General features: G+C 38.2%; 1 protein-coding gene across 5 annotated transcripts in view; it reads right to left on the bottom strand.

The window, feature by feature from the left end:
- Nucleotides 1-284: 284 nt before the first annotated feature.
- Nucleotides 285-27,348, bottom strand: part of plekha7b (pleckstrin homology domain containing A7b) — a 96,092-nt gene continuing 69,028 nt past the window's right edge. For 4 of the 5 annotated variants that reach the window (XM_088077206.1, XM_088077221.1, XM_088077209.1 and 1 more), the window contains 18 exons: nt 25,448-25,531; nt 24,997-25,131; nt 22,792-22,845; nt 21,955-22,038; nt 19,453-19,524; nt 18,154-18,234; nt 17,879-18,028; nt 15,302-15,403; nt 14,878-14,989; nt 14,459-14,661; nt 12,583-12,774; nt 12,363-12,477; nt 12,137-12,228; nt 11,062-11,283; nt 8,701-8,928; nt 7,581-7,714; nt 7,152-7,297; nt 4,058-4,868 (listed from right to left, as the gene is read on the bottom strand). In XM_088077206.1, coding sequence (XP_087933332.1) covers nt 4,717-4,868; nt 7,152-7,297; nt 7,581-7,714; nt 8,701-8,928; nt 11,062-11,283; nt 12,137-12,228; nt 12,363-12,477; nt 12,583-12,774; nt 14,459-14,661; nt 14,878-14,989; nt 15,302-15,403; nt 17,879-18,028; nt 18,154-18,234; nt 19,453-19,524; nt 21,955-22,038; nt 22,792-22,845; nt 24,997-25,131; nt 25,448-25,531 — 2,358 coding nt within the window. In that variant the 3' untranslated portion in view covers nt 4,058-4,716. Of the gene's footprint in view, nt 915-4,057; nt 4,869-7,151; nt 7,298-7,580; nt 7,715-8,700; nt 8,929-11,061; nt 11,284-12,136; nt 12,229-12,362; nt 12,478-12,582; nt 12,775-14,458; nt 14,662-14,877; nt 14,990-15,301; nt 15,404-17,878; nt 18,029-18,153; nt 18,235-19,452; nt 19,525-21,954; nt 22,039-22,791; nt 22,846-24,996; nt 25,132-25,447; nt 25,532-27,348 lie in introns of those variants that run through there. The other variant, XM_088077215.1, reaches the window with a different exon arrangement.

Below are 27,348 nucleotides of genomic sequence, written 5' to 3'. Positions count from 1 at the left end.
TTTTTAACGAAATCCTGCCCTATGATTTTTTGATGACATAATACACTATGACTTTTTGTCATTAATTTTGAAGACAGACTATTTTCCTAATATCCTTTACCGTGACTTTTTTGATTATTTTGACAACATAGTTTTCTCTGAGTTTAAGATTTTTGACGACCCACTATACTACGACTTTTTGTCATGATCTTCAATTATTTAAAATAATTTTTTTTCATGTAAATTTTCCAATTAAAATGAAATAATTATGAAATTTTAAAAATACATGAGCAATGAACCTGATATTGTGTTAATATCTTTAATATTCACATTTTTATAAATCTCCATTGTGCAACCTTTCCCAGTCACACAGAAAATATGTTAAAGGTTATTTTGTCCTGATGTAAGCAAAAATAAAAATTTATTTTGGCAAGCTAAAAGGAGACTGGCAGTGCTACAGGTACATACACATGATATTTCAAGTGGTTTGGTGTAAGAATATTATCTGAGTTTTGACAAAAATACTATTGTCATGATGCTTTCAGTACCTCTTGTTCTTAACATTCTGTACCTGACAAAAACAAACAAGTTCCCAGTAAAGATCACACTGCAAGTAAAAGCAACTCAGTTGTACCTTGAAAAAAAGTATACAGTGTACAGTTCAAAGTGCAATAACATGTAGAAAATATTATTATGAGATTAACATTTGTTAGACACTTTCGAAGTTAATTAGCACACCAGCCCCAATTCTCCTGTTGCTCTGAGCATCAAGTCAATGCTGCGTGAGCCTCAGAGAGCAGGTTAAATGTTTAGTTCACTTCTGGTACTGCTGTATGGAGAAGTGTAAATGTCCAAAAAAAATCCTCTTTTCTTGCAGAATGCAGTTATATATTGTCATTGTGGAGTAGCACCTCAGTGTCCAGAAATTGCTTGAGCTGAGCAGTGATGAGAGAGAAAGAAGAAAGGCAAAGTAAGTACAAGAACAGTAAAGATCAGAAAATAAGACAACCATGACAACAGAATCTATCAACATGAAATCTTTTTTTTTTCTTTTATGTTTTGGAGCCACAAATGAATGGATTCAAAATAGGGACTCTACCTTTCTCTTCCTTGCTCCATGACCAAATACACATGTATTAACCAATTTGACACAGAGAACGTAATAGTCGAGTAAAGATGTTTCCTATACACTGTATACCTCCTACAAACCACAATTTAATTAAGCAACATTAAAGCAACAGTGTAGAACATTTGTAAATATTATCACATGAAATGCAATATAGAGCTGGCACACAGTTGTGAAAGCCAAATAATTAATAAATAGGAGAATGAGTGAACAGCACTTTTTACATTTTGTGCTGATACATATATTGTGAACACACAAAAAATTCTCAAAAAGTTTTCTTTGATAAGCAAATTACCAACCATTTTACAGTTTATCACTGTGAATGGACTTTTGTGAAGTGATTCATTTGCAGCAAGAAGACTGAATCGCTTATTTCTATTTAGTTTTTATTTTGTACAAGCATTTAGCAGGTTTGCATTATTACCATATATATATATATATGTACTATACCATAATGTACTATACTATACTATGCTATACTATGCCATACAATACTATACTATTCTGCTATATTACTATATACCAGGACTTTTTTCATGAGATTTGATGACATACTACGCTATGACATTTTTTCATGATCACTGACGACACTCTATTCCATAACTTTTTTGTCAGATTTTTTAAAACGTGTTAATCTATTAATTCAGTTTTGAGATTTTTGCTGACTTATGATCCTGACTGTTTTTCACAAACTTCAAAGACACACTATATTTTGACTTTTTTTGATGAATTGTGACAATATTCTATTCTTTGACATTATTTCATGGTCTTTGATGACATACTACACTGTGACACTTTTTCATGATTTTTGACAACACACTATACACATTTGCTATAAATTTCTTTCATGATTGTTGAAGACATACTTAATGACATTCTTTAATAATTTTAAACAACATACAATACTATGATTTTTCTTTTTTTTACACATACTACAGCGTAATATTTGTTATGATTTTTTGAGAATATAAAATACGATGACTTTTTGTTCATGATTGTTGACAACATGCTATAACATGACATTTTGTCACGTTTTTGATGACATACTGTACATTTACTATTTGTTTTTAGTTGATTTTTGATGACATACCACACTATCACTTCTCTGTGTGGTTTTTGAAGTCATACCATAGTATGACTTTTTAAATCACTTTTTTTTATAAATGTTTTTGATGATATACTGTTCCATGACATTTTTTCATGATAGTTGACGACATAACATATTATGGCTTTTTTGATGATTTTTGAACCGATACTATGCTATGACTCTTTTTGTGATTTTTGACGACATACTGCAGTGACTTTTTTCTTAACTTTTGACGACACACTATACTATGACTTTTTAAAATGTTTTTTTTCTGATTTCTTTTTTTTAATGACCATTTTTGAAGAAGTTTGACCATATGCTATACTATTGATCATGCCATACTATGAACTTTAGGACCTGCAAACCTGATGAAGCCATGGGAAAAAATGTGTGGTTTGTAACATTCTTTATGAAGACTAAATAAAAAGAAGAAGCAATTCAGCCTTTTTGTGTATGATGAATCTACTTTTTTTTTTTTTTTTTACTATCAATCCGGTGTTTCCTGTCATCACCTGTACCAATTTATAAGGACTGACAGCACTGTGCATGGGTCATGTGCTTTTGAATGAGCCCTTTTATGGAGGTTGCACTGCTACTGGTTGGTAAACCTATATACAGGAACACAACAGTTGCTATTTATTTATTTATTTGATGATCATTGATGGGGTTGTCTGTTTGCTGTCCCAGCTGGCACCAGACATCACTATCACATCAGGAAGATGTTGCACTCTTACGTTGGACAGACACTAAATTTTAGTTGGAACGGCAATTGGGTAGACGATACTTTAAATATCTATTGATATTGTGATTTACTGTTATGTGGACGTTCATTAACATCATGCCATTTTACAGATGTTGGATTTTGGTTGCCAGACACAACTTATAACCAACACATCAGAAATGTCCTCAGTCATCATTATCTTACATCAAATTTTCATTGCAATTAGACATAGTCTTGACATTGAATTTTGATCACCTGAAATCACAACCCAAATTCAACCAAATATCAATGTCTCATGACGTCGGTGCCCAGCTCTGACTTATTTTACTTAAATTACATTCAGTGAGTAGATCCAATATATCATTCTGGTCTTTGGCGATGAACACAAAACTGTTAAGTGGCAGGACAACTTATTCAACTACACATCACAGCCCGCATCTAACAGCAGACCTGAGCATGGGATAAGAGAGCTACAAGAAAAAGGTTTGAGAGAGATCAAACACAGCACAACAATACACAGAAAAGCATGCAGTCACACACAAGTTCACAAAGAATGAAAATTCATTTTACGATAGATATGCTTGAGTCATGTTTCCAAGCCGTGTATACTAAATGAATGTTGTCTCTGATTGGCAACGTTATATAAGATCCTTCATTCTAAGAATATTTTCTTTTGCCATAACAGAGAGGATTTAGAAGCTCACAGGCTCCATTAAACAGACTGGAACTCTTTTGTTCCTCAGTCTGTCAAATTATCAAATAAGAGTACAGCTTCTAAGTAGCCTCAGTGCACCAGGGTAAAACACTGAATGTAACAGGAATGATTAACTTGTATCCACTATTTGTAATCTGTTTAGAAAGTTGTAGTATTTGTGGTATGGTTTTGTTGTTTGGCTAAAGGTCTGGTATTTATGTGCTTTTACGTGAAACAGTTGACGCCCTGAGACAAAAGACGCATTTCAGTGAAATCAACTCGTAAAAAATTGTGCTGTAAAAGGAATTTTCATTTTTCCATCTTCAAGTCATGCCAGGTAGACTTAGGGGTCATTTCATGCTTTCACTTCCTCTGACATAACATGAACAATGCATGATACAAAAGATCAAAGTCAAATGCAGCTAAATGGACACTTTGTTACTGTCTGTGTTCTTTTTTTTTTTTGTACATCTGATTATTTTATGTATGCATGCATCGATAAAAATGAATTACATAAACTAAAATTAGTTATTAAGTATTTCTTCTTTATTGGCTGATAGATGGGAGTTTTTTTTAATAAGGCAGTTAAATGACACAGATCCTTTCTCCGTGTTTACAGTACCAACAGTGATATCTGCTGTTTTTTTCTGACTTCTCGCTGCCAGCCTACAGATGGGGAGCTAATTGGTGCTGTGAATGCAGCTGTGCTGACTGCTGAACTGTCAAGGTGCTAAATCAAAAGGTGTCTCTTTTGTTAATTACACACAATGCTACAAACAGTCATGTTGTTTGAGTCCGACTCCTTTCTTCCCTCAGCCATCCATAAATATTTTGGCAGTTGTACAAAAAGAAAAAAAAGGAAAACAGTTTACACACAATTATCACAGTGGGATGAGCCGGCTGCCTGCAGATGTTTGTTTTGATTATAATGGGAGCAGGGGCAGGGCTTCCCTAACCTCAACAAGATGTGTTTCCTACAATCACAACAGAGCAGCAAGCATGCAGTGAGGTGCAAAGCGCACGGTAGCACAGTGTTAGAGAGGATTAGTGAGGCCTCGAAAACATTAGCAAAGTAAGACATGCAGTTAGGCCTTACTTTATTTCTCGGATTAGACAAACGTGTAGTGAATTCCGTTGCTTAGCGGAGAGGGTGGCGCCAGAGATACAGGAGGAACGGGAGGAGCAGGAGGAAGAGGAGGAGGAGGAGGAGGTGGAAGAGGGGGTGGGGAAGGAGGGGTGGGGATGTTAGCCTGTGGTGGAACTACAGAGGAGAGGACAGAAGGAAAATAGAGACACTGATTTGTTAGTCAAATGGCCACCGCTGAGACAGCTTGAAGGCCACAATAAACGCCAAAACAGGATGAGAGCCAAACTATGTCTCTATGTCTCTACTATGTTCCGCATACTGTTGATGATACTGGGGGGTGGGGGACATGGGTAAAGTCGAGTATTGTATATGTCTTTTTTTTAAGTTATGAATGTCTGTTGTTCATTCAATTATTAAATACCAAAGAAATCAAAGTACTCATCACACTGATGCTCTATATATGAAACATACCTGCTCAATCAAAACAAAACAAACTGGTGTGTGTACATGTACCAGGGTGCAGGAAATTTAGTATGTGATGCTCAAAACTTTCTGACAGAAGACCCCCATCACTATAAGATGTCTTTTTAAGCAGTAATTCTCTGAGTTTTATCAGCTCTGATCATGACTCTTCACTTTCAGAGACACACACGTTGTTCTGATTAGCAGGTCAGAAATCCATCATCTCCTGTTTGTTTCTGTGATATTACTGCTTCCACAGCAACTACTAGTATTAGTACTTCGACTTCTTCTACTACTACAATTACTTCTACTACGACTACTACCACTGCTACTGCCCAAGATGGCATTTTCATAATGTCTTTTTTTGTTTGACAATCAGTTTAAAAAAACAAACATTAGGTTTACTATGATATATGACAAAAAAACATTAAATCCTTTCATTTGAAGTGCTAAGACCAGCTGAAGTTTGGCATTTATGCTTGAAAAATAACATAACTGATATGAATAACATAATTGATCATCAAAGTAGTAGCAGATACATTATCTGTCAAGTATAGTATAAATACAATAATGACTCAGATTGCCTCATCAACAGTGTCTTTGGATGTGCTTGCAAAGTTATGAACTTCTGTGTTTACCAGTTTTCAAATGTGTGCTAATAAAACAGTGACTTCAATGTGATTTCAGGTAACGTCTTTTTACTTGAGAATCACAGTTAATGATTTGAAGGTATTTGATAAGCAGAAAGTTGGTAATATGGTGTAGTTAATATCAGACGTTGGAGGCTCATTGTGATCTGTATGCAGCGGTGTAATGCTTGCTTTAGTTTTCAATCATTTGAACATTTTATCAGCTTAAAAGAAAAGAAAGCGATGAATAGCTGAAGAGGCACTACACAAGGATGTTTATGTAACAGAGCATTAATATTTTGTAGATAATTTTTCCAGCACAAAATTGATGATTCTTTTCAATATCCCTGACAAGTAATTACAAAATACCAAATTATTCAACATTTCAGAATTACTAATTCAACAATCAAAAAACACCTTTTTAACATATACTGTATGCAAGTGCAGCACGGCATATTCCTGCTTTTATGTCAGCATTATTCAAGTCACTCATGCATAATACTGTAAAAAAGACTCTTCTTTTAATTCAAGGATTTGAAAGTGCACCAGCATACCTTACTTTAACACCAAAGGGAGAGAAAGTCATTGATTCAGTCTCTGCTGACAAGATGCCACCAGTTATATTCTCTGACATTTCTCTATGCTGGAAATAATGTTATAATTGTTGACTTTGCCTCACTGTGCATATTAAGCTTCCTCACACGCTGACAGCTTGAGTGTTACTGTGTGTGACAGATATATGTGTGCACACGTCTGTGTGTATGTGTGAGTGAGGCAGACAGGCTGACAATCTGCCGCAGCTACAGTGAAAATGAACCTGCCTGTCTGCTGAAGAGTATGAAAGAGATGAAAAGTAAGCGCAGTGTCTTTCATGCAGGTTCAGAGCTGCGTTCAAAGCAGCAGCAGCGGTATGCAGAAGGAGAGGAGAGTTTGACTGGGTCATTGATCAGCACACAAAATGGCCTCATCAAGTTATTCCTCCCCTGTCTGAAAGATTGTACACGGATTGCAATTAGAGACTATCTGAGCTCCTAAGGAGGAATAATGTTCAGTTATTAGGAAATGAACAGCCCTATTGCTTGACTCCACACCTTACACCCCTCTCATCTCCACTCCATCAATCCAGCATTCTTGAAAGGCTGCTTCCCTCCCTGTATCTCTTCTTCAACCAAAAGATGTCAATTTGATGTCGGGCAAAATTTTATTGAACCTGTCAGTGCTGGTGTACTTTTTTTACAGTAATTATTTCTTTAAGTGTTTCTGTTGATTAATTTTCACATTCTTTATAAAGCCAAAATGTTTAACCTTTAACAACCGAAAGGCTTAAACAAACAGAAGATTATTTCAAATATTATAAATGACCAACCTGTGACTAATTTGCTCTTGAGCGAAGCCTCCGAGGCCAGAGCGTAGGACATGGTGATGATCCTCTCCTGCTCGTGCAGAGCTGAGTCAAGTGCCACCAGCCCCACCTCTGGCTTGTCCATGGTCACTGGTGCTAGGTTTTGCACACTGCACAAAGAAATAAAAAACAAATTGACCTAACATGACACAAGGTTGAAATGCATTGATTGCTGTGAGGGCTTTATGTTGGGATTCTAGGTGCTACATCATAGGAAAATGGACTTGCTTGACTCCAGTATGCACTAGACAGTGGGATCTGCATTTATATTCATTACTGTCCCTGTCACCACTTTTTGTGAAGTCTGAGCAAAGAAATTAACATTAGCACGCATCAGTAAAAAAATAATAAGTAAATAAATAAGTAAGAAAATGAAAAATTGTAAAAATGCACCTGGACTTTGCCAAGATGCTCTTGATGCGCTCCACCTTACGATGGCGATCCTCTACTTCCTGCGGACTGAGGGGCTCCTCAGGCTCTGAATCCACATAGCGCTCCGGGATCAGCACTTTCTGAGGCTTGGAAAGCTACACAAAACATGTAAAAGATACAGTGTGTGTTGAGGTCCCACTGCTTTATCATCATCATCATTGTCATCGTCATCTTGCTATCGGGTCACACAATAACAAGAAATGTATCCATCTGCACAACTGAAATCTATGCATACATTTTATGCTGTAAGAGGGATATACAAGGTTCACTAAGCTAAGCCAAAAACAAGGAGCTAAACTGTATTTGGACATTAAGCTACTTGCTTCAAACTGCAGGAAATATTAGATCTGAAATCACGGATCAGACAGAATGTAGCTGCACATAAGGACTGATAGATAAGAGGTGTAGTGAGGAGCATGGAGGAGGAAGACCGAAGAGTATGATAGGGTGGGAGTAATCATCTTTTACCTGAAGCAATATGCCTTGAAATAAAGTCTGCGATGACGTTCAAGCTGATAGTTGCTACTTAAGTTCAAGGACAGTGTAGCAGCACTCGACATCTCATAGTGCGGCATATCATACAGACATTGTGCGGGAAATAATCAAGTTTGTGCTGTGTTTGCCTCTGCTGTTGTTGATCTGCTATTCAACTCAAAGCTGCACATACTCTGTAACCATGAGAAAACTATTTTATGAGAGCTTAAGAACTGAACTGTAGTTTAACAATTTTTTTTAGGTTTTATGTTTCTTTAAACTTAACTCTGATCAACTCAAAGCTTTTGATGAATTCAAGGTCTTTTCAAGGTCATTTTAGAAAGCAGAAAAAAGGGATCAGGCACCCAAATAAGTTACATTGTTCTTTTTATTCAGTTGTCAATGTTAAAGTTCAGGAAGTTGACTAAAAGGAGCAATCCAAGTGATTTTGTTGTACAACATGTTTTGTTGTGCTTTTTGGACCTTCCGTTCGCTCCAGCGTTTTTTGTCCTTGGTTGAGAATGTCTTTTCTTCAATCTTTATCATATTTATGTATTGACATTAAATGCACCAGCTCTATTTCTTTCCTGAGACAAGGATGACTTACCTCTTTGTTAAGGTCAAGGTCATAGTCCAGTGGTTCCAGGTCAATCTCATGGGTGGGAGGAGTTGTGGCTGTAGAGCGCAGGGTCAGCCATTCGTCAGAGTGGGAACGGGGTCTCTCTTTGTGCTCGGGAGGTCTTTCCTCCCCCTGAACGCTCCTAACTCCCTGTGCCTCCTCCCCCTGAACAGCCCTCTCCAGCAGCTGCAGGTCAAACTCCTGCTCTCTCTTCCACTGGACAACGCACAAAAGAAAAAAAAAAAGACTGAAACAATTAACAAGATGTTGCCATCACGTATGTACCATCTGAAAAAGACTTGCTTTTGCCTTCACACATAATTTTGTGTAACAAGAACTGTGTATGATACAAGTTAGTCTGCAGTGAAAGTAAGACTGCAGTGTGTGTGCATGAGTGTATGTGTGTGCGTGTGTGCGTGTGAAAGAGAACAGGTGTGAAAAAGGGGAAAAACGGGGGAGGCATGCATCAATGAGTATGCATGCTTATGCTCTCAAATCACAGCATGCTGTAAATTCTCTACAACAGTGATAAAGACAGGCACAATGCCAATGAAACAAACAGAAAAGATCACTTCACTCATACTTATGACAGTTTCACCAAATACAACCATATCATATGTAGTCAGAGAAAAAAATGTAACAAATAAAAAACATGGCAATATGAGTCCATTAGAAAATAAGGTTTATTTATTTGCAAACATTCACATTTTAAAAAGAAAGCGTTCTTATAACTAACAATTGATTAGCGGATAAAAACACTGAGCAAACACTAAAATCACTTAAGCTATGTTTTGATATGAAATCTATTTCTCACATAATAATACTGTCTAAATAAAAGGCTTCCCGTCACAAAGACCGGGAATGGGACAACAGCAGGCCCCAATCCATAAAAACGTAACATCTTTATCTAAAAAAGAAGATACAAAAAAAACAAAACAAGAAAAATGCCATGATTAGGTTGAGATGCGATGGCTTAAATAGGCATTGCTCAGTGTAGGTCAATGTTTTGGTCAGTAGAAAACTATTAGGCACTTTCTTTCTCTTACTCACTCTCACACACACAAGCACTCAGACATAAATGGACAGCATAGAGACAGAAACAGCACTTAATTGAAGAGCAGCAGACATCGATATCTAAATGAGGAGTGACAGCACTCGCCACTGTTATATTGTAGAAAACGGTATGGTAGTATGCTAAGAAATATAACGTCAGACTGAAAGCAACCATAGCCAAGAAATGGAAAGATCAGTGAGGAGAGGTGCGAATGGATGGAGGAAGCAATGTTAGAGTTTATAACAGAGAATGATGGGAAAATGCCCAGAGATTGATAGATGTGAGGAGTGGATGTCACTGAAGTGTCTGAGGTAATTAGTGTGTTATGTGGTTGATTGGCAAGATTTTGCACAAGAATTACATTTAAAGTCAATGTAAATTTCATTAATTCCACTTCATAATAAACACTTTTGCCACATATAGGTATTGTTCACACTTTTTGTGCTACAGTAAAGTGTTAAGTGTAGAAAATGTTATCTACTTATCTGTGTGGGTCTTTTTCACAGAAGACATAAAGACATGTCACAGCAGGAATAGTGCAGGTGTTAACATTTAAAACTAGAAAAAAAGCCTTGTGGTTGTGTTACTTGGTCAACAAGACAAGTTGCAGTTACAGCTGACATCCGTGTCTTTCCAAGCTCATATGTAGCCTTGACGGTAGACGATGCTTCAAATATGGATGTTGGATATCCAAAAGTGATCTATGACCTTTTGGATATACAATGTCATCACTTCATCGTTTTATGCTATTGGACTTTGTGTGAAATTATTAGTCTATAAAGTCTTGAGTTAAGGCCAAAAACACTTTGTGTGAGGTCACAGTGGCCACCAAATTCCACTCAGTTCATCTTTTAGTCCAAGTGGACATTTGTGCCAAATCTGAAGAAATTCCATCACGGTGTTTTTGACATATTGAACATATAGAAAACATATTGACGGCTGAATTCCATATAGCTGTTTTAGTTTCAGGGTCCTGGTATTCTGCATGTGTCACTGTGGCTTAATGGGACACTAGAGTAAAATGGAGCTATCATTAATGTTATTAATAACTGTATTTTTCCTTCTTTGACAAAATCTCTGCTGTGAGAAAGGCCAAGTAAAGTCTACAAAGAGCTACACGGTGACTTACCATATTAATTTAACGTACTTTCATGCAATGTAATCAATTTGTAGAGTCAGGAACTGAGACCGACTACACTGAGTTAAGGTACGTGCTATCACTGTAGATCGCCACTCTCGCCTTGGTTGTCGTCATGCATGAGAGTGTGACATGTGATACTGTTCTAGTAACATACTGATCCCAAGTCTGCTGAAAGTGGCCGTGAGCATGTTGACGAGGAGCGGGACGACGAAGAGGCGTGGCGGTCTCCGTGGCTCAGGGTGCGTTTGCGCTGGCGCACAAGAGCCTTCTGGTGCCTCTTCATCCTCTCCAGCTGCTCGTCGGCACTCATCTTCCCCCTCTGCTGCTGCGCCGGGTCCCCAGAGTACAGACGCTCCAAGGCACTTTTTGGTCTCTCCTGAGAGGAGTGGGAGGAAAGGGAGTTGATCGCATGAGCAAAAGGTGCAGCAGAAGGCAAAGAAGTGGAAGAAAATAAAAACAAGCCTAACCTGAAGGTTTATAAGGAATGAAAAAGGAACATGGTAGACAAATCAGTATAACTGAGACATTTCTGTGGTTATACTTGAAGCGTGCAGAGAGAATCAGATGACAAACAGGGTAGAAAGTGTTCAATCCCTTAAATGCTTATTTTCTTTTTCAAAAAAATGGTTTTTTATAGGTTACTAGAAAAAATATAGAAGATGGTTATTAGGTTTGAGCAGTAATTTAAATGTGATAAAAAAAAAATACTTTTAAAAAGAGTTAATCAAAAAAAAATTCAATGTGATTTTTAAATAATGGAGAGTAAAAATATCGAGATCACAATCTGAAGATATTGCTGTACATTTTTTTGAAATTATTTTTTAAATTTAGTTATTTATTTTACAAATTAAACATGCCATAATATTTTTAAAATGCTTTTAAATTTAATCATCTTGGCTTTAAAAAACGTAATTCTAATGATACCATTCAGCAAACAAGTTTAACTCTCTTAACCACAATAAACCAAATTTTAGAAATACTAATACAGAACACAGTTTTCTTTCTTTTTTTATTGCAGAGTTTTAAGTCTAGAAACTTCCAGCTGGGTTTAATGGAGGACCAGAAGTATATACAAATAAGAGAAAGAAAAATAAACTCTTAGTAAATAAACTCATACATTTCAGGGACATAATTGAGAATTGGAGTTATATGCTACTAAATCTGTGCTGTCTAACTTTTGATTCACTTTTTACTATTTTTTTTTTTTTGGAATAAATTTGGAGCCTCACCTTCACGCCGGCAGCTGAGGCTGCTCTTCGGATGGTCACATATGAGGAGATGCTCGAAGACTGATTTAGCCTAAGAGAAGAGCCAGCCGCTCCTGTGGGAAAGCCAACAAACATATAACAACTTTCTCAACTCGGCCATATTGCGAAATGCTGGTGAGAAAGTTTTAACATGATAAATATGCTACAGCTAAATAAAACTCCTCTTCTGGCTCTTTCATCCATGTACCTCTGCTAGGTAACGTCTGGTAACCGTCATGTCTAGATGCTACTACACTGATGTGGCTGGAGCCATCTCCAGCTCCTACGAGCTCTGGATCGCTCAGGAAAGGCCTCAGTTCCACCTGAGATTCACAGAAAGGGATTGAGGATAGACAAGAAACTTCAATTTACATATTTAAACAGTACAAACAGTCGACCACAAAAATACACACATGCTGTGCGCGTACCTTACTGTCTCCATTAGTGTACTGCCCAATCTCTCTGTCCCTTTTGCGTTCATCTGACTGTCGTTTGAGGCCACGCACAGATGTGTGTCTGATGACAGTTGTCTCCCGGGGCAACGGGGGCACAGCAGGGGGATGCTCATCGGGACTGTAGAGCTGAGGTAGAGGAGGTCGGGGAGGCACATCTTCCTCACCCTGCACACAGAGGAAATGTTGACTATTTATAAATATTTGACATCGGTCCTTTCTAAACGACCACAAAACCCCTAATAAATATCTGATGCTACATACAAATTTTTGGATACTATCTCTCTCATTGTTTCCTATCTGTCTCTATGCTATCTGCTATCCAACGAAGGCAAAAATGACAACAAAAGTAATCCTAAAATAACAAATCCAGACTCATAATTAGGTAGTGATAAAATAATTACTTAATTGATTGATTAGTCAACCGATAGAAAAGTCTTCAATTCTCTTAATCATTTATTACATTTGAGTCATTGTTTGGGCAAAGATGCTAAACATTCACTGCGTTAAGCCTCTAAGATGTGAGACTGTTTAGACTGTTAGTCAAATAAAACAAGCAAATTGAAAACACTGCCTAGAGAAATTGTGATCATTTAATTAACTGAACTATTCATTAATTAATGGGGGGAAAAAAAATTGGAAGAGTAATTTATAGTAAAAATTAGGTGTGTCTGGGGGCAGGTTGGTGGAGAATTGGGAGTGCAGGGCAGGCTTTGTGTCCAGTGCTGATGCAGGACAGCGGTGGAACAAAGGAGAGTTTGGCTCCCTTACTGTCAAGATTGCATCAAAGAAAAGAAAAAAAGATGGGGGGAATTATTCATCTCATATTGTTCCTTTGCCTATTAATCTCCAGATACTTTGGTTCAAAACTGGACAAAACTTTTCTATGGATGTCAATTTTTGAGCCACGGCAAAGGACAAATATGGTCGCAACAGACTATGTAAGGCTTGTTTTTATTGCTGGGAGGGACGAGGGTTGCAAATTAGCCTTGGCTAGAAACCTGTATGCATAGCATCTACTTTGCATAGCATCTACTTTGTATTTCTTATGAAGCAATGTTTCATGCATTTATCCCTGTCAAATAAACACGTAAATAAATGCCTTTTGCTATGTGACTTGCAGTTGTTGATCACTCGTGGCCCCTACTGACCAGTAAAGGAAAGGAGTAACAACTCAGCAGTCAATGTCCCAAACCATGAGAGGTCCTTGAGCATTTTGTCATAAATGTGCACAAAAAATATTAGGCTGCTTGGTATATGAGAGTAGCTTAATTAAAGTAGTGCTGAAATAAAAGTGTAGATGGAGACACTGACCCAGAAGAGATAAGAGGGAGCTTTTCTGAAAGGCATAATGTGTTATTTTTGACCACTGGCAGTTGGACACACAATATAAGAGGGCATAGGAAAAGTTCGACTTGTTTGGTCAGCAAAGCTACATCAACTGCATAGTAGAGCGATTTCATGCTGCTTTTCCATTTTCATTTGGACAACCCCACCAACCCCCAGGTGTTTCTGCAGAGTATCTTCAGCCCCAGGTTGATTCCACTAAGATTCAGGAATTTACGCTGCAGAAAGCTGCTGCCATTAGACTTTTTAATGCCCTATAATATCCACTGTTTTTAACTACTGCACTTTTACACACTGGAATTGTATATAATACATAGTGTTTATTATTATCAGATATTTTTAGGACTAAGTATTTTTTAGTGTTTATTATTTAGTATCTATTTTTAAGATTTTTTCCTGTGGATAGTTACAGAAATGCTTTTATGTTATATGTGGTTGTGTGTGGTAATCTGTGAATGAACTGCCCTAACAAATGTAATTCCCTGTGAAGGGAGGAGGCACTCACCCATCTAAACCCACTGGTGATGGTTGTGGAGTGGTGTAAGGGCTGCTGGCTGGGGCTGGAAGAAAGGGTGGGAGTGTGGCTACTGGGGCTGAGGTGGGGGCTGTGCTGCTGCGGCTGCTGGGACAGTCTTATCTCCATAGCAGACGGGCTCCCAGACACTGAAGGCACTGATGACGCTGACACTGAAGGCACAAATTTCCTCTCTGGGGAATTTGACGCACATGAACATATAACATTAATACACACACGCTGTAAAGACAGTGCTTTCTTTCCCCGTGGGAGATGTTCAAGGCACTGGTATCGAGTATATGTTTAAGAGCTTTAATAGTGACATACAGTAGCTGAAGCACGAACACGTGGCTTTAACTGCATTGCAAACGTTGTTTGCTTTGTACAAATGAAACCTGCAGGTGTCTCACCTGGGTTGGTAACAGAGGAGATAGTGACTTTGTAGTTGGCTTTACTGGTGCTGAGGCCTGCGATAACATCCTCAATCCTCCACAGCTCCTTTCTGATCTGACCCTTGTCTTGCTGCTCACAGAAAAACACAGAAATATATACATCAACAGAGACATATTTTCTTCAACACACACTGTAAAATGACTTGTGCACCCAGGCAGTGTATTACTGATGAGAAGTCATCTATTTTGCCAAAATATATAAAAGTTTATAATTTGAGGATGATTCTCTGAACAGATCAACCACACAGAATTATCTGTGTCTGTGCATATGAAGTCAGAAGTCTGCAAATCATTCACTCTCTCTCTCACACACTCACACACACACAACCATCAGAGTGAATGACTGCTTGTGTGTGTTAACAGAGATCACTGAGCCACAGACCTGAGAGAGATCGCTTCGGTTCATCTGTCCCTGCAGGGCCGACTTTAGCCAGTCCACATCTCTCTCCAGCCGGCTGTACTCATTCCAGGCGTTCTCCATCTCCTGCAAAACAAAACACAACACAATCCATGTTTTAATGAGATAGAACACAGCTTTCAGATACAGTGAGCCAATGCTTATATGATGGTTTCATAGGACTGGTCTGGATATTCTGATGTGGAGCTGTGTGGGGTATTTTTCCATAGTCGGTATATTACATACAGCAGATGGCAGCTGGCATGTCCCCAGTTTGGAGAAGCAGCAGGAGTGCCAACACACAGAAGCTGAGCAATGTACTGCTGTAGGCAGGAACCACATCAAAATTGATTTTAGCCACCTAAAAAAGTCCCACCTAAAAAAATCAATAACAGTTGAGTGTACACTATATTTAAAGTGTTTTCAACACTTTTTCCTCTCCATCGGCCTGTTCCTATGAAGAAACCACTTCCCACACAAAATAAACGAAATTACTTATTCAGGCAGCAGTAGACCAGCAGCTCCTGTGTTAAGCAATGTTCAACCACTGTTTTTCTTAATGGAGTCTGGCATTAAAGAGAGAAATAATATGGTTTCATTTCCCTGTCAGAAAGTGCTGCCTGGTGGTAAGGTAAAGTGGTGAAAATATTCTAAATATAGTGTACACTTAAACAGATATTGATTTTTTTCAGGTGGCTAAAATACGTTTTCCTGATGTCCCTGGCCACAGCAGTACATTGTTTTGCTTCTGCGTTGGACTCCTGCTGCTACTCCAAATTGGAAGCATGCCAACTGAAATCTACTGTATGTAATATACTGACTTCATACAAGAACCACACTTAAAAAAAATCTTAACTATCCCTGTAAGGTTGCAACCTGTTTTACAGAGATTTAAGGTGACACTTTATACATACAGTAAGCCCATGAAAGGTGAGATGTCGTTTAGGAGCAGTGGAGAGGTTGAGCAACTTCAGGTTAATCATGATTCCTCACTTGAAATCACTTTTAAAAATTACGTATCACTTGGTTTTGATCTGTTGTTTATATATACAACATCCACTGAGAGTATCACACATATTTCAAACAAAATGACCGTAAATGTCTGACACTGAGAGCCAAAAATACTTTTGTTTAATCTTGTGTAATCTTGCGAAATTATTTGCATATGTTCTCATGAAACTTGGCTTTTTGTACATTTTATGCTGCATATTTTGAATATCAAATTATTTTGACAACAGCATCTTTCAGAGTGACAAAGAAATGTACTCATGAGTTTATTTGTAGCCTCAGGTTTCTCCCTAAGCACTCATTTTGAGAATCACAGTCAACCTGAAACATTGTGCCAGTTGCAGAAACCATCAAAAGGGAACAACTAAAAATAGAAGTGAACATCTTGTTATCAACCAATAAAAACATACTGCTTGTGGCACCATGCAACTGTATGAACTATAGTGGACAGAGATGAGAACAAATACATCCAAAAGTATCTTGTTACAAATTATTTAAATGCATACTTCTTTCCACTCCTTTTCCGACATGTAAACCATGTATATTTTTTTATTTAGCTGTATTTTCATTCTTGTATCATTTCTCTTTACATGTTTGAAATAAAACACGTGAAAAGTATTTTTAAAAAATCCAAACACTGGTATGATAAATGTGGTAATTAAAATACAAGTAATTTGTAATTTAAAAAAATACATTCTGTAAAAACTGACATTTTAGGCATTTAGTAGCCTCAATGTGAGCCTGACCTTAACCCCTTCTCATGGAAAAGATGAGCTCTGCTTATTTCCTACATTATTGATTTGAAGAGGCCAATCAGGATATCTTGTAGGTGGGAGGCTGCAAATTCAAGAGGTGCATGCTGGGTGGTTTCTGTCAGTCAGAGCCAGAAACAGCCAGTTGAAATGCAACTGGGGGAAGCGAACAGTTACAATAGTCCTCAGAGATCCACTATTTTTCTTCTGATTTTCAGCTTTGTCAAGAGTGATAAATATCAGTGCAGTGGAGCAAATACATTTGTAAGATCTCCAACTTTATAGGCAACAAACTGAACGAGTGCAAAAGACACAAATTGCACCATAACAGGAGAGTATGAAATACGGTATTCCACATTAAGCACGTTTTTGGACCCAACGGGACTTACATGAGGTTCATTTGCATTTAGCCAAAGACTGTAATTAGGCTCATTGTTGCATGGTTTTTCTCTACAGTTTAAAACTGGGGATACAAATGCGTCCTGTTTGAGAATAAAATATTTAATGATGATTAAATAATGTATTTTAAGCATTTCAAATTCAAGCTCCTGAGGTAATTTTGTTACAAAGTACATCTCATTTTTTATACAAATACAAATTGCAAATACTAAAAAGTAATTCAATAAACACTTTAAAGCATTTAATTAAAATACGTCCCATCTCTGCTAGTGGAAACAGTCAGAGTAATTTGATTTGGAGCATCTTACCTGCCAAATCTAAACATTTTTATATTTAACAATTTTAACACATGAGCAATCCTTTTCGTGGCATTATCAACTTGTGAGTGCAGCTTGTGTCTTACTGTGGAGACTTGAGATATTTCAGCCCTGATGTGCACCACATCCTCTTGTAGTAATTTTTGCTGATAGGCAATCTTCTCAGCGTGGGCGGGCTGATCTCTGTACTGCTCCATCTGCTGGTGGGAAACATCCAGCACTGACTCTAGCTTGTCCTAGATAGGGACGTGAGAGACATATGTAGACCACACCGATACACAAATACAGGCTGTGACACTGACAAATATAAATACATACAAAAGACAGAAAAATAATTCTGTATATGTATAAAACAAAAAACCTTGTCTTCCTTCAAATTGCGTATCCTGGCCTCAAGCTCCTGTAGAATCTTGTCTTGTTCACACAGTCGACTTAATTTTACCTAAAGGAAAAACATTCAAATGGTAAGAAAAACAAAGGATAAAATATTGATCTACCTCTCCTTTTTTCTCTCTTTACCTCCAATAGTGCCAAAGACTATAATGCAACAGAAAAACAACAAAGAAAAATCAGTGACCAGGCTGATGAGATACAGGATCTGTTTATAACAGAGGTCGGCTGTTCTATTCTAGTCTTCATTCAACTGTATTCAACAACAACGCAGCCAGATAAGACGAATTGATCGTCTGCTGCCGTCTCCGCTGTCTGTAAATATGTCAATAAGGCTCATCTTTGTGAAAAGCCCCGAGGAATTCCTCTCATCAGTGCAGCGAGAAATATCAAAAGGCTCTATACTGTCGAGTTTTGGGGTGAGATCTGGTAATACCCATTATGAGTAATCATAATCAAAAATCCATATTTTCAAATTCGCTTTTGGAGAAAAGCGTGTTTATTGAGAGTGACAGATTTGTTTTCCCAGAAATGGGTTATGTGTTTATGAAAACAACATAAGACTGCCTAGTTCACAGTCTTCCTCACACAGTGTATTTTTTTCTCAGATCTATTTATCATTCTGTTCAATTAATAATTAAGCTGTTTTTATTTTGCTGCCGTATATTGTTGTTTTTAATTGCATGAAATATTCATTGTTCAGACAATTTGCTGGCAATTTCTTATAAATTGTTAAAGTGGAACAATGCTAATGATGAAAAGCCAGGACATCCATCTTATTTACCTCTATTCAGCAGAAAACAAAGAACGAGAAAAGCAGGGTCAGGCAAATCAAACTGAAAAATTTAACAGCTCAACATCTAAAACTCCCATTACATGTATTTTTCCCTTTAAATTGCAGGGAGGAAAATAAAAGCTGTGGTCGATACTCTCAGGCCCTCACTGTGCAGTGTGGATGGGTGTCCCCACAGTGTTGCAATGCATACGTTCCCTCTGCAGCCTCTGTTTACCACAACTTAAGAACACACACACACACACACACACACACACACACACACACACACACACACACACACACACACACACACACACACACACACACACACACACACACAAACCACACTAAAACACACAGTAAAGTCAGACTAAAGTCAGCTGCTTCTCTGTAGTGAATTGTAAGAAGTCGGAAATGGAGATGTTACAGAGACGGATAAACAGGGTGCTTATCAGACTGTTTCTTTCAATCCTGAGAACATAATGATTCACTTACATCAGCATCACTTTCTGCTATTTTCACAGGCCTTGATGGTCTTTCTGTTTTTAAACTCTCACGTCCAGTCACCTGAAAGTCCCAATAGCCACAAATAAAATAAAATGTGTAATATCAGTCATGGAGTAACTTATTTTGATTACCTTTTCTGTATTTCAATACTTCCAGTAAACAAACAACAACAGCTGTGTCTGGATTTAACATACAGTGAGACTGCTAGACAAATAAATCAAGCTGGATGGATCTGGAAAAAAATGAAGGAAAAAAAATCATCTCACAACCAAAAAAAAGGTGCAAATACAGTGATGCAGAGAGTTTCTGCATCTTTGTGTTCGGAGAAACCCTAAAAACCCCAAAGCTGCTCTTTCCTGGCTGCTAATGAGATATTTTTTTAAAAATGATTTTACTTCTGAGAAATATATTGGTTTACCTTACATTTAAAGGTCCAGTGTGTATGATTTTGGGGGTATATTTTGGCAAAAATTTAATTTTCTAATACAAGTATGTTTTCTTTAGTGTATAATGACCTGAAAATAAATATTGTTATCTTATCATTACCTTAGAATAAGCAGTTTATATCTACACAGGGATCAGATCCTAGTCTATGGAGATCACCATGTTGCACCGCCATGTTTCTAGTGCAGCCCAGAGTGGACAAACAAAACACTGGCACTTGAAAGGGCCACTCGTGTTTTCACATTCGCCAATGTAATTAGTGGCCCCTCTGCAGACCTAAGCAGGTGCTAACTTGTAGCCTGTCTCCGATATGCCAAACAGCATCGGAGAAATACTAATTTGTCACATAAAACAGCTTTATACTGTGTTTTTCACTGAAGGAATTCTAACCGGGAGACATTTTAGGTGGTTGAAATCTGCAGTCCTCACCACTAGATGCAACTAAATCCCCCTAAATCTTACACACTGCTCCTTTATGGTTGAAGTGAACTTTAATTTAATTACTTCATAAAGTTACAACATGTCAGCTGGATAAATGTTAAACTCAAGGGCCTCTAGTTTCATGATGGTATGGTAAGGCAGTTTGTAAAGTATATGCTGGCGGAGAGAGCAGTGACAGAATGGGTAAAGCCAGCAACAAGAGACTGAAAAGGTGGGAATCATTTAAAATAATGAGCATTGTGTGTTCTTGCACCAGCCATGGCATCATGGATTAACAAGGACCCCGTCTTAGTTCAGCATAACTTGAAGATCTGTAAAATTTCACTTTGCCAATAAGATCAATCTGCAGATATGCCTTGTAATTTCACAACTAAATAAGTATTTAGTTTCTTCTTAGATTATCACCTCTATTACCATGAGCACAAAAAGTAACAACAGAATAGTACTGATATATATGTTTTTGAAAAATTGGAGCACTTGTTTGCTTACTTTATCATGTATATTTCTGTATATTTCTATTGTTCCCCTGTTCCTAGAACATACAGTATCTGGTCATGTTTACTGTCTTTACAGTGAGCTTAATAGCCTTTCTTCTTTAATTCTTATTATAGGTAATTTATAACATCACTATCAGAAACTTGTATTTTTCTATAATTAGTTCTACTGTAGTTTGAAGTGACTTTATGATATTTCTCTCTTTGCTATCAGTACAACAAAACAGGGAGGGACTGTCAGTCTGTGCGCACAGGCTCTCCAGATAACGGGGCAAAGATGTGTGTCACAGTCAGTAATGCATGAAGCTGAAAAGTGTGAGTGGAATATTCATAACATCCACATCAGGATCACCACACCCAGCGCAACGGTACAGAGCAGTACGAATGGGAGACTCAGTAAAAGGGGCATTCCGCCTATTTTACATGTCAATTACTAGTCATGTGGAGTACTACACAGCCTGTGAGAACAGTTTTATAATGTATTCTGTGGTTCTGGAGGGCGCTTTGTCAAGTCTGGGAAAATTACTCAAGTGATCCCCAGGATATCTTAGCTGGGACTTGGAGGCTACAAGTTTTTAAAAGAAAGCTTGTGTTGCATTGAGTTTGAAAGGCGAGGGTGTTTACCAGTCAAGAAGGGTCACATGAAAAATACGAACAATTTTTTAAAATTCTGTCTTTTCCAAGTTTACAGTGTGTATATGCAAGAAGTTTCAAGACCACAGTGAACACACCACTGCACGTTATCACCTGTTTCTGCCAATTACCATGATGAAACTAGAGGCCGAAGGTCTAAGTTGTCACATTGCCAGAATATTTCTTAAAGAGCACCATTGGGTCATCTCTCTATGCTCTAACAAGCAAAAAAAAACAAAAACAAACATTCAACATTCGGTTCATTCAGAAATGCTTAAAAGCATGCATGGAAGCCCTTTGACATTGCAGCTTCCTTCCCATCATCTCAAATGTCATAGCAGTGTGGGAGTATCACGCAGCGAACAATCAGATTAAGATATCCATGTGCAAAATCCTGCATAATTTCCAGGGATGCATCACATTCCTTTTGAAAAGCAGTGAAATGGTTTGTTTCACTTTGTATGCACACCGTCCTTACATTCCAACAGTACCCAAAACTCTGTGGAGTGGAGTTTTCAAACACATTGTGTACTGAAACGGTCATCGGGTCAATACTTTGGATCTGTTTTGAAACAGGAAATGGAGAGGAGTTACAGGATGTATTGTACATCATTAGCCGTCCTCCCTCTATTCCAAAACACAACCCAGGTTTCTAATTAATGCACTGTGGTGTTTAAACATACAAATCAATAAGGATCAAATGCTTTGCACGCGTGTAAATGGAATATATGCCAACAGCTCGCTAAATGAGTTAGATTGCTTGAACACAGCAGTAATAGGCTTCTGCAGTCTGCAGTGAGACAATTCATAACACTCACGCAGGAATTGGAGTTCACATGACTAAAACAATTTGGAAAATTAGCCATGTGCTGCGGAAAACTTCAATTCCCATCATGAGAAGCTAAACATCAACATGTGTCAGGGTCACATAACTGCATCACCAAACTGCATTTGAAAGTACCATAGTATCATCCAATGGAGAACATTTTGACAAACTGAGCATCAGGACTTTTACTTAAGAAGCCAAACACTGCTATCACTTTATGTCTTTGTTGGATTCACCAGATTATTAACAAAAAAATGTCTTTTATCCTCAAATGGATAACTTACAAACATGATAAAAAGAAGTTAAACGACATGTTAATTCCATCATAAGGAGACAGTAGAAAGCACAGCGCAGAACAGAGGAAAGACAGGAAAAAGGGGGAAATGGGGAGGCAGATGTTGGAGGCAGCAGCAGGAGAACAAGATTGCAGTCCAGAGGTGGAGAACAGGATGAAAAGGATAAAGTGGCATTTACTTTGTTGGGGCCCACCTTCAGATCTAGATACTCCAGGTCCTTCTTCAGTTGTATGTAAGTATCATCAGCCTTTAAATGAGCAGTGGAGAGATAAATCATTTGAAATGAAGCTGCAGAGGAGAATGGGTGACCAGATGACTCATAAAGCCTTTATTTGCTGTTTGGGCTTTGCTAACAGGACTTTAATTATCTTGGTCTCAATTACAGTTTCTACCTCTGTATTTTTATCTACAGTTAGTAAAGCCAAACTTAATTAAATAATCGTGTAATTACTGGTTTAATGCCTCATGTTTGACCTCATACACAGCTGAGCAGCTCAGAAGGCGGTACCACGAAGCGAGATTAGGGGGTTAGCGAGGTATGTTGAGTCTAAACCCAGAGATTCACGTCCTCCGAAGGTGGCTTTCTTTTAACCTATTTAGATCACAATGGTAACATTTTGTTTAGAGTTTCAGCTTGAAATTGGCCAAAAGCCCCTGTAATAGCCCCTTTGAATAGAATCACAATAATCAGTGTCAATATAGGAGTGATACAGATCCTCAGTTGAGGAATTTTAGGTTTAACTAAAGGTTTAGCACTTGATGTGGCCTTTGTTTTATATAAGTCAAGCACATTTATGTGTCTTATGTTAATGCCAAGAGTGTTTTTGTTTTTTAAATTTGAGTATCTTAAAGGGCAATAAATGTTTTTGTTGAAAAAATGAGAATCATGGTCTCGAGTCTTAGGGTGAAAACTTTGGATTCACATTTTGGCAAGAACTGTGCAGCCCGAATGCTGTTGTAGTTTTGTTCAGCTCCATTTGCCAACACTGACTCTAAAAGAAGCCTTCCATAAAATCACAGGTAGAATTTTTTATTCATACTTCCCTATATTTTTAGACAGGATGACATTCACTGGCATTTGAAATGTGGTATTATTCCTTCAAATCATACCATTATGTAACCCGCTTTGGATTTTGTTTAAATTTAGGAAGTTTGTTTTATATTGCTGGTTCATTACAGATGTCTATTGTTTAGAACTTTTTATCATAGACAGGCGAACAGTTAATCATTAAATTAATTTCACATTGATTTGTCCAAACACTTAAGTAATTTGCAAGTTTCCTTCAAAATGGGACAGTGTCAGACCTAAATGCAGTGACTTGAGTATAAATTTGCTGCATCAAATTTAAAGTTTTAGAACTGTCGAATGAGCAGCATTCATGTTAGAAAAAAAACAGTGATTAAATAAATAGGTTATATTAACTTGTGAATTTTCACAATGAGTCATTTTCTGCGCTTCTATCACTCCTCTCTTGCTTTAGTTAAAGCAACAGTGCTCTTTTTTACTGCAACACTTTTTAAATATTCTTCAATGACGGAACACGATCTATCATTTTCAAAATTGAAAGTTTTGCTAAAATTTTAGCTTTTGACAAGGTTTTTTTTGGAATGCGCAGCGAGCTTGAGGAAGGCTTGGATGGTTGGTACCTCTTATCTCTGACTGAGGGATTTTGCGTTTGTCAAGCCAGCTCAGGCAAAGAGAGCCTGGCTGTGTTGAACTTGCTTTGTGGTACAGCCCTCTGGTCTTGTGCATGACATGTGGTCAAACAGAGTGTTTACACTTCTTCATAAGCATGGAGGATGGCCAGAGAATGGTTGGATGTTAGAGACTGGGTGGAGTTGTCATTTCTGAGCACCGTTGCAGCTTCACTGTGGTCTCACAGCAAGGCACTGTTTGTAATCAGGCTCATAGGGCAGACTGTGGCCTGATGGCTACTTCAGAATGAGAACACCAGGAGCAAAAGATTTATCAGAGCACACACACATGTAGATACAAGTAACTTGCATTCATCACATATGCTTTTTGTGGCTGTGCATGGTTATGTGTCTATAAAACAAAGTATAAAAGCAGGCACAGTTGACAAGCAACATGCTTAAATATGGCATACTACATTTTGGAAATAGAATAACAAAGGCCTCTGAAAGCTTTTTCATGTTTTCATCAAGGTGAATGAGTGACAACTACAAAGACGGTAATCTCGACAGTCTGAAGTGCAATACAGCCCATGCCAAAATGGTTGAATACACAAGACAACCAAGCAACGCCAACAGACTGCACAATCTTATGAATGAGAGGGAGGTGATGTATGGGACTGGCTGGGAAGAGTGGGACCACAATGCACTGGCAGGGGTTGCAGTGTGCTGTAGAGGTAGTTAGGGAATTACGAGGGCCCCTGACCTGCATGCTGGGGCCTAGAAGGCCATTGTGCTGGTGCTGCTGCAGGTGAGCGAACGCATCGCTGGGGCTATGCACACCAGCCAGCTTTGCCTGGTGCCTCCGAAGCTGAATGAGGAGCAGGGTCAGCTCCTCTGGCTGTAGCCAAACCCGGGTTTAGGGGCCAGAGGCCAGCAAAGGGGCAGAGGGATGAGAGAAAATACTTAAGAACCATCAGGACAGTACAGTGCCTGAGACTGGGAGGATGATTTATTGTTCTATCAGGGACTCTCTCATGATAACGGCTATCAGAACTGATAAAGCTAAAACCAATTTCATATGGCATAACATTTACACCAGCTTTATGGGTTAACCTATTTTTCAACCTATTTTAATATTATAGTATATAAAAATAGGATGATATCTTTAATAATGAAACAAAGTTATGCTGTGAATGTAACAGAGAGGGTCTTACCGTTTTTCCATGCAAGCTGGGTGCACTGACAGTGTGTGTGATGTAGCCCATGGCTGGCATCGACCTTCTTTCTATTTGGGAAGTCTGCAGAGAAAAAAAAAATATCAACTTGTTATTACAGATCTTACAAAGTCAAATCAAACAGAGTATCTAATTCACTAATTAAACAGTTTCAGTTCCATTTCGGTTTACTCATAAAATAGTAAAGAACGATCGTACAACATAACGGAGATATCTGAAATGGGACACCCTAATAAGCTATCTGAAGCTGGAGAATGGGGGTCCCACACTAGGCAGAAAGTATTTAAGGGTCTTTGTGTCAGTTTAGTGGTATGTAGTGGTGAGGATGGCAGATTGCAACCAGCTGAAACTGAAACTCTCTCTCCAAAACAAACAGACCAGATGATTAAAACCGGTAAAAACACAAAATAAGGAATTTCACGTTAAAAATTAGTGTTTTTCTGACGCTGCTTGGCTTGTCACAAAGGGGCTGCTAACTAACAGAGGTTACCAGTGTTTGGTTTGTGCTTTCTCAGCTACTGCAGAAACATGGCATAGTCTGAGGCACTGCTCCCCTTGTCGACATAAACAGCTCATTCTCAGGTAACACAAACACAACAATTCTTATTTTCAGGTGATTATTACTAAAGAAAACATAATTATATTCAATTTCTGCCAAAGTATCACCCTAAATGCTACCCACTGGACCTTTAAATATATGTTAACTAACACATCTAGATTTGCAAACGTGAAATCTTCAATAGAGTGCAGAGATCACACTGAATCAAAGTTAAATCATTGCCTCCAAGTCTGCAAACAAATTTGACTACACAGCAGATTTATTTTTTCATCCATCCCTTTCTCCCTTTCATCACTCCTACTCTTATTCGAAACAAGGTGTGCCCCGAGTTTTCAACGCTACAGGGCTCGGGAAATTTGACGTTTTTGCTTAACACACAGAATTAGCAAAAACCAGGCCCACTACAGAACCTTAAAAGGACACAAACAACAAGAGATTTAATTAACTACACATAAATTATACCAAACCTGCTTTCTTAAAATAACATTTGTTTGCTACCAGCAAGAGAAGCACTGTAAGCCATTCCCTTTGAGATTCCCATGCCACTATTTTTTTGCTGTATAATAGGTTTTTTATTTAAATGCGAGATCAGAAGAAAGAGACCGCTGCTGATGTTTGAGATACAGTGGAGATGTTTATAGGGTGCTGAGGAGCCCTGGGCAAATTGGATTAGCTGCTAATAAAACATACTTCTTAATGATATTCCACTGAGGTATACAGATTGCTATTACTTAAGCGCACTCCAGCCAGAGAGCACCATCAGCCTCAAAGATGCTGGGTGCACCAAAACTAAGTTCATTGCAGACTAAATTTAGTTCCCATAAACATCGCTCCCTCGGATCGTCTTGCACAGTCAGTGTGGCTCCCTTTGTTGAAAATGTATCTTCCTTTAAAGGGTTTTCCATAATTGTGCGTCACTGTGTTTTTTAGTTATAATTAGTGTTGTGACACTCGGGTGAATGATGGAGGAAACGGAGCATCTGTGACACTTTGTTTACTTGTGTAAGGCCAACGGGTTGGTTGTGAGGCTTGTGTGTGTTGGCAAATGTGGTGATGGTTTGGAGGGAAATCTTTTCACATGTGGAGGGTGTGGTGGGAAGACCACGCAGGGTGTGGATGACGGGACGGCCCCTCGCTCCGTCTCCTGCGGCGGTGGCGGTGCTGTCTGAGTGCAATGATGGGTTTGGGGAACGGCAGAGTAGCGAGCGTTTACTCACATATGCTCACACCACCTGTGGAGTGGGCCTGGGTGTGGACTGTGTGAATCTGCGAATGATTCACATGAGGATCAAAGTGTGTGCGCTGACAAGCCAGAGCCTTC

The sequence above is a fragment of the Plectropomus leopardus genome, chromosome 1, assembly GCF_026936395.1.
Source record: "Plectropomus leopardus strain MGB_pleo_1.0 chromosome 1, ASM2693639v1, whole genome shotgun sequence".
Lineage (NCBI taxonomy): Eukaryota > Metazoa > Chordata > Actinopteri > Perciformes > Serranidae > Plectropomus > Plectropomus leopardus.
Note: the sequence above shows the minus strand (reverse complement) of the source record. Positions and strands in the feature narration are given on the sequence as shown.